Source organism: Primulina tabacum, chromosome 5 (assembly GCF_025594145.1).
Source record: "Primulina tabacum isolate GXHZ01 chromosome 5, ASM2559414v2, whole genome shotgun sequence".
NCBI lineage: Eukaryota > Viridiplantae > Streptophyta > Magnoliopsida > Lamiales > Gesneriaceae > Primulina > Primulina tabacum.
The window spans coordinates 40077559-40086198 of NC_134554.1; the positions used below are offsets into that span (position 1 = coordinate 40077559).

At 37.4% G+C, this 8640-nt stretch overlaps 1 protein-coding gene across 1 annotated transcript; it reads left to right on the top strand.

Moving 5' to 3' along the window:
• The first annotated feature begins 210 nt into the window (after positions 1 to 210).
• Positions 211 to 8640, top strand: LOC142547662 (accelerated cell death 11). The gene is made up of 4 exons (XM_075656047.1): positions 211 to 552; positions 6721 to 6893; positions 7627 to 7772; positions 8325 to 8640. The coding sequence occupies exons 1-4, from the start codon at positions 346 to 348 to the stop codon at positions 8429 to 8431; spliced, it is 633 nt and encodes a 210-aa protein (XP_075512162.1). The 5' UTR covers positions 211 to 345; the 3' UTR covers positions 8432 to 8640.

Here is an 8640-nt window from a genome sequence, read left to right on the forward strand (position 1 = left end):
AGTTAAAATTGCAAAAAAATTTATTTAATACTTGAAATAATTCTAATGATATTAATTTTAGATTTAAATAAAAGAAATTATATTATTAGTTTTATATATCAAATTTCAGTTTTATTTTATTTTTAATTTTTTTTTTTCAAATTGTTGGTATGATATTGATTTGGTGTCGACGTGGTTACGAATAACAATTAAACTTTTCAAAGAGTAAAGAGATGGAGAATAAAATTCCAAAGAATCCAACAAATAAAATAGTTTGGACGAAAATTCCAAATAACAATTAAACTCGACGCCCCTTCAGTCAGATTATAATTCTATATTTCTCCGGCTTACCTTTGCGATCGATCAATGGCGAATGAAGGTGGAGCCAAACCGCTGAAGAAAATGGCGGAAGCCTTCGAAGAGCTAGCAAGTATTTTAAATGCAGCCGACCCAGATGGAGAAGAAGCCCGAATTGAATTGGGGCTCTTTTCTCGAGCATGTTCTCTCGTTTCCCCTCTTTTCCGCTGCCTTGGCATCGCATTTAAGTTTGCCGAACTGGATTACGTAGCAAAGGTATAGTTTTCCCCGGGTTTGATTGATTGATTCAAATCTTTTTAATGATTTTCAGGATCATTGTATTGTTTACGTGAAATTGTTGATTTGCTGATTGAAAGTTGCGGTGGTTCCGTGGAGGTTGAGAACTGGTGGTGGTGAAAATCATTGGATGTAATGGAAATTCATATTTATGTGTATATATTTCAGGTTCATATGAAATTTAGACTAGTTTAAAGTACTTTTATTTCACCTCTTAAATGAATTTCTTTACTTCTCATGGGTACGTGGATTATTAGCAGAAGTATGGTTGATTTGCGGTGGGATTCGGCATCCACACTGCTAAGATACCGAGGCTACGTGTTTTGTTCGTGTCATTCCTAAATTTTATGTGTCAAGTATTTGTGAATTTGCTTGTTTTGCATCAATATGTATGTGATTTTGTGTTCTTAATGCCAAGATTTTAGCTCATAATGTGGGCTTTCTAAAAATTTCGTGGGAATAGATGTTGATAGTTGCTCAAAAAAAGAGTGGATACTGCCACACAATTTTGTTTTTGTAGAATCATCAGTAATCCCGTAGCCATGTCATTATGATTCCTTACAAGTTACAACCATTTATCTTGTGTAGTGGGACTATGTATAGTCTATGGTACCCTAAAACTCGAAAATTATGCTTAGAAACTCTTGAAAATTTTGAAGTGAATGGCTTCATTTTATAGGCAAGAAGCAAGCCTTTCCTCCAATCTATGTTGAACATCTTCCGATCACCTGTTGGGCAAGAAAGGAGGTGGTGTTTTGGTTAAGCAAGCATGATGATGATGATACCTTCCTATGTATGCATGCATGTGAATATATATATATATATATACACTTTAAATATTTGATTTAGTTATTTAAATCTTATTATTATATATATATTTTAATTATTAACACTATATAATAATTAAATATTACATAAACCTAATTATGGGGTATTACAATCTCCCCATCTTAAAGGAATCTGGTCTCTATATTCGAATAGCTCTGGGTATTGTTGTCTAACACCCTCTTCTTTCTCCCAAGTGGCTTCCTCAATATTTTGGTTCCTCCAGAGTACTTTGACGAGTTGAACTTGTCTATTGCGAAGTTCTTTGATTCTCTGATCAAGTATCCGAACAGGTTGTTCTTCGTATGTCAAATCTCCTTCTAGGGTTACATGTGCAGGGTCCTCTATGGGTGTTGAGTCGGCGAAGCATTTTCTTAATTGGGATACATGAAATATGTTATGTATTCCAGATAGTGTCTTAGGTAGCTGGAGTTGGTAGGCTACAGGTCCTATTCTTTTCAGAATTTCAAAGGACCTACAAATTGAGGTTGTAACTTTCCCTTTTTCCCTGCCCTTCGGATTTCTTTCCCGGGAGATATTTTGAGGAATACTTGATCTCCTGCTGCAAATACTAAGTCCTTTATTCTTTTGTCAGCATAGCTCTTTTGTCGACTTTGAGCTGATTGTATCATTTGTTTGATGACTTGTACTTTATCAATTGCCTCTTGTATAATATCTGGCTTTTTGGATCGAGTTTTCCCATCTTTGGTGCGCCGCCATTCTTCAAGATCTCAGTTCAGATGGGAATGACATTTTTCATCCATATAAAGCTTCATAAGAAGCCATTTGAATTGTAGTCTGGTAGCGGTTGTTATATGCAAATTCTATAAGGGCTAGATGATTTTCCCAGTTGTCTCCGAAATCTAAAACACGGGTGTGGAGCATATCTTCCAAAGTCTGTATAGTTCTTTCAGATTGTCCGTCTGTCTCAGGATGAGATGTGCTGAAATTCAACTTTGTCACAAGGCATTCCTGAAGCTTCTTCCACAATCTTCCTTCTTTAATGAGACGGGTACACAAATCCATTTACGATAGCAAAATATACCCCGAGGGTTGGGGATGAAATCAGAATCTTGCCTTCCCTTGGTCTCTTTGAGCTTCATTACATTGATCTTGGTCTCTTTGAGCTTCATTACATCGGGATCAATGTCCTGATTTTGCTTGATCCTGGTGTGAATTCTGGTTCAACTCTTGGTCCTGCTAGATGACCACGTGAAAATATGTGTAACAAGTTTTTTGACTTGCCTTGCTCAGATCGGTTAGTTTCCCTTCCTCCAAGATGGGTTATACTGGCTCTACTCAAAGCATCTGCCACCATGTTGGCCTTCCCGGGATGGTATAGTATAGAGCAATCATAATCTTCTAGGAATTCCATCCACCTACATTGCCTCATATTTAACTTTTTTGAGTAAATAAGTACTTCAAACTCTTGTGGTCAGTATAATGTCAAAGGTCGCACCTTATAAATAATACCGCCATTATGCTAGGGCAAATACTATTGCACCCAACTCCAAATCACGAGTCGGATAGTTATACTTATGAATCTTTAACTTCCTTGAAGCATAGGCAACGACTTTTCCATTTTGCATCAATACGCAGCCCAATCCTTTTTTGGAAGCATCAGTGTAAACCGTAAACCCTTCTGTTCCTTATGGTAGAGTTAAGACCGGGGCGCTAGTAAGCATTTTTTTAGCACTTGAAAGCTTTCTTCACATCTTTGGTTCCATTGAAACGTATTATCTTTGCGAGTAAGTTGAGTTAGTGGAGCTGCAATATTTGCAAAGTCTTGGATGAATCTACGATAGTATCGTGCTAGGCCATGAAAGCTTCGAACTTCAGTTACATTACATGGTTGCTTCCACTGCATTATTGCATCTATCTTAGTAGGATCTACTTCAAGGCCATTCCCGGAAATTATGTGGCCCAAGAATGTCACCTTTTCCAACCAGAACTCACATTTGCTGAGTTTAGAATATAATTGATTTTCTTTTAATGTTTGGAGAACTGTCATAAGATGATGAGCATGTTCTTCCTTGCTTGGAGTAAACAAGAATGTCGTTGATGAAAATGACTGCGAATTTGTCTAAATAGGGTTGGAAGACTCGATGCATCAGATCCATGAAAGTAGCTGGCGCATTTGTCAATCCGAACGGCATCACTAAAAATTCATAGTGACCATACCGAGTGTTAAAAGCAGTCTTGGGTATATCCTCTTCTCGGATCCGCAGCTGTTAGTATCCTTGCCTTAGGTCCAGCTTCGAATAAACTTTGGATCCTTGAAGAGCATCGAACAGTTCGTCAATACACTGCAGTGGATACTTGTTCTTTATAGTGACATTATCTAGATCTCGATAGTCGATGCATAGTCTTAATGTGACATCTTTCTTTTTTACGAATAACACTGGGGCTCCCCGAGGTGATGAGCTGGGTTGTATGTATTTTCAGTCAATAAGCTCTGTAATTGGATCTTTAATTCTTTTAATTCTGCAGGTGCCATTCGGTATGAGGTCTTGGACTTGGGCATTGCTCCGGGTGAGAGCTTGATAGAGAACTCAATCTCTCTTTGCGGAGGCAAGGAATTTATTTCTTCCAGAAAAACCTCGGGAAAGTTTTGAACAACTGAGATTTCAGATACCCTAAGTTGATCATGTGACTTATTGATCAGATAGGCTAGAAATCCATTCCCTCTTTTTTAATGATAGCCTGGGCTTTTTTGGCAACTATTGGTGTTCCGGGAAAGACTCTACCTTGTGGTTTCCAAATTTCGCGTCTCCCAAATTTGTGAGTTTTACTTTTTTGGAATAACAATCTAATTGCGCTTGGTGTCTAAACAACCAGTCCATCTCTAATATGACATCCTAACCTTGTATAGGGAGCTCAATTAAATCAGCCATATATGTTTCCCAATAAATTTCTAGAGGACAGTCTTTATAGAGAACTTCACTAAGTAAATTATTTCCCATTGGTGAACTAACTTCCAGGATATATGGTAGTTTTATATATGGTGTCTCTAGATGGTGAACAAAAGCGCTAGGAACAAAGGAGTGTGTCGCTCCAGTGTCAAATAAAACTTTTCCAGTTTTTGAAAGCAGAAGAATTGTACTTTCAACTACAGCAGTGGGATCGATATTGCCTTCATTTCCTATGAGTGGAAAAACTCTGGCTGGAGTTTTTGAGTAGTTAGAGCTGGTATATGCTGAGATTCTTGTGGACATTCTTGAATACGGTGTTGATCACTTCCACAAACCAAGCATTTACCATTCTTTCTCCAGCATCTGTCTTCATTGCGATTAGCTAACCCACAATATCCACATCTTTTCTTGTTAGCTCCTTCTCGAAAATTTTGTTTTGACGGACCTTCTTTCTTGCCATGCTGAATTTCGTTCCCGTATCTCCTCTTCTTTTGGTTATTTTCGGGGAAATTGGGGTTACAAGATCTTTTTTCTGCTTCTTCTCTTTTAAGGAGTGTTTTGATTTCTGATTCCACTCGTAGAGCCTGGTTGACTGCGATATTGTAATCGGTTAGCACTGAGGATAACATTGACCAACGGATTTCTAGTTTTAACCCTTCTCCGAACTTTCTCGTCTTCCTTGGTTCATCTTCCATAAATTGAGGGGCATAGTGGATTAAGCAGTGAAACTCAGCCTCGTACTGAGCTACTGTCATAGATCCTTGAACCAGATCCATAAACTCCCTTTCTCGAGTGTTTCGTACAACTTGGGTGATATATTTTCCTTCGAATTCTCTTGTGAAGTTCTCCCATGTCCTGGGGGTATTATTTCGACTCCACTGATGATCTATGACTCTCTACCAGTTGTATGCAACATCCTTGAATTGGTAAGTAGATAGATTTATTTTCCGTTCATCAGAGTAGTTATGAACTGAAAATTATTTCTTGATTTTCGTCAACCAAGACTCAGCTTGGGTTGCATCTGGGGTCCTCTGGAACCTAGGAGGATTGAATCGAAGGAAACGTTCAAAGATCCGATCGCCCGCATCCTGGTTTCTTTGTGGATTCTGGCAATATTGAAAGAATTGTTGCATCATCTTGAGCATGTGGCGAGGATTAGGTTCTTCTTGTTGTATGTGTTCCTCTCTATGCTGATGATTTTGATATTCTTGGCTCTTTGTTTGGTTGCTTCCATTCGAAGATGCCATCAATTTGCTATAATGGATTATTCTCATAATATAAGAACTGTGCAATAAAACTTTTAAGCTAATCAATAACACATACAATCTTATAATTATCATACCAGAAAAGTAGTCATCATTTATCGAGAAAACTGATAACTATCAGAGAAATTATCATCAAGTCATAAAATTTATACCACATCAAATCTTTCTACTACGACCTATTTATACGAATATCATCAATTGTGCAAAACAAAATGTGATGATTTAGTGTTTATTTTTTAAATACTAGAAATAAAAATACTACTAATAGCCATAGTCTGGTACTACTCTTCAGCGGTAACAGTCGACTCGTCGTCGGATGCCATCTCATCGTCTGATATCTCTATAATAACCTCGTTACCAACATTTTCAAACAGAGGTAAAGGTTTCTCTCCCCATAAAGTCCTAGCTGTGCTATCAATGGTGGCTCATCGGGAAACTCCTTCGGGTTGGACTCATACTCGGGGTCTGTCAGCCAAGCATACTCCTCATAAGCGTGCTTGACTTGGGGTAATTCTGGGATGAGTGACCTCCTGGGAAGTTTCCTAGGGTGCGTGTGAGTGAGCACATAAGTACGCTGGAAAGACTCGTCTCGGTACAGTGAAGACAGTCGTCGAATTTGGGGCGTTACATAGTCAATATTCTAAACGGCCACCTGACGCCTAGGCGGCGTGTAGATGGTTTTCTATAGCCTATATCTCTAACTCTTCTTCTAATTCGCTGTCATATTTCTCCAACACTTCATCTATATCGATTCAAATATAAAATCTATGATATTAGTTTGAAATACATATTATGGTACATGTCTTTTTAAAAAAATATATATATTGACGAACATGATACTAATGCGTTTGAAATATTATGATAAAAAAATTATATTCGAGGTGATGGGCTTTTAATTTCTATTTTTTTCCCCAGAGACGTCGCCTTTGTAAAAATCGAGGTGTTGAACGATCACCCAAGGCCTTGACGGCGTCTTTTAGAACAATGTGTACTAGACAATCCTAGGCGACACCTTTTAGAACATTGTGTATGGTGCATTCACTTTTGTAATTTTCAAGAAAAGCCATGCTTGATAAGCACATTTAAAATATATGTTTTACATTGTTATTTGTGTATTTGAGGCTCTCATAGTAACATGATATCAGGTGGAGGATCTTTCAGAGGCGTCAAAATCAATATCAACTTTACCGGTGATGATGGCTGGTGATATTGAAGCTAATTGTGTAAGGATAGCCGGGAGCCATACAAGGAATCTTCTCAGAGTGAAGCGTGGGATTGACATGGTCAAAGTTTTGTTCGAGCAGATTATTGTTACAGAGTACGTGCATTTCTAGACCCTTTCACCTTATAATTATAATTGTGTCATCATGATGCTCTTATTTGTCTCGCTCAGACTAGACAGCTTGTGCCTGTGCCTTTGGTGTCACAATGAATATGCTGGTGCTAAAAAAATTGGCTATTCAAAATTACCTTGTTTAGTGAAATGCTTGATTTCACCACTCGCGAACTTGTTATTTAAATCCTTTTTTTCCTTCTAATATTTGCTTCTATCTTATTGCCTTCCCCAAAGCCTGCATCAACTCAAGGTTAAGCCCTCTCCGATATTCAATATTCTTTTGTCTCACCACCATTAGCAATTCTCACTCCTTGCTTTTATCAAATGGGTGAAAATGCTGACTATTTAACATTATCTCAAAAAATGAATTTGCTCAATAGTTTTTAAGCTGAGTAATTGCCTTTACCATTTACAGTTCTAGAGTATATAACATTAGAGGAGTGAGAGCATAAAGGCATTATTACTGGCTATATAGAGTGAGGTTTTTGAGTTTGTATCGACTTGTAGGATTTTTAACCACTGAAAAGAAAATTGAAGAAATTTTTGTTGATGTACGACCATTCCAAGATTCAACTTGATTGAGAAAAGTGTAATTAAACTAATGGTTATTTTGCAAATTTTCATGATATGTTAACGACACAAACTGTTGACTTTATATCCAACTTAGGTTATCGTAATAAGCGGTTGTATAAAGCATGGAAACTTGTTTTGTCAGGGGAAATTCCCTGAAGGATCCCGCCTCAAAAGCTTATGCACAAGTTTTTGCTCCATATCATGGATGGATGATCAGAAAAGCTGTAGCTGCGGGAATGTATGCGCTTCCCACAAAAGTTCAACTTTTGAAGAAGCTCAATGAAGATGGTAAGCCTCTCTCACGTTTGCTAAGTAACTCAATTACGAGCATAAGTTGGTTACTCGATAGTTGGTAGCTTGATATGGGCTCCCATTGCACTGCATAATACGACTAATGGTTATTTTGACTTTCAGATTCAATACCATCTGCTAAATCAAAATTTTCAGTTTATTGCCATCTCTTAGTATGCAAATACACAAAAAGTGATCCAACCCTTTGTACTCGTGATTCCTATAATGGAAATCGGGATATTAACGAATTAAGTTGGCTGGTGAACGTTCTGAACTGACTCGAACAACATTGGATTCGTATGCAAAAGTATAAATTTGTGCTGAAATTGAAAATGTTCGCATTTTCTTTGAACCAGAGTCGAGAAACCAACCAAACTTGTGATCTTTGGATTTTCTTGGATGACTTTTTCTTCTTCTGCTTTGTGTGCTCCTCTATAATTTTGATGTAGTGATTAGATATATAGGGCTTATTGATGCTAAACAAAGTATTCCATTTATTTTTCATTAGTGATATTTTTTATAATTCAAGAATTATATTCTCTTATTCAGAAACATCTGCAAGTATTCAGATGCAGAGCTACGTTACTTCAGTGGCGCCTGTTATATCGTACATCGATCAGCTCTTCATATCGAGAGAACTAGGCGTCGACTGGTGAATGTCGTATCCATCTTCGTTGAACCGTCGCGTCACGTATCATCCCATTATTCTCTGTTTTATTCGCTTGTATGTATTTTTACAGCTTGCATTTCTTGAAATTGTATAGTAAGTTATCAGCATTTCTCAAGAAAAAAATGTAGAATTCCAGATAGGAACATTATTTTGTTTCTCCTTTCGATACATGTAGCCATTTTCTATTTGAAAGTA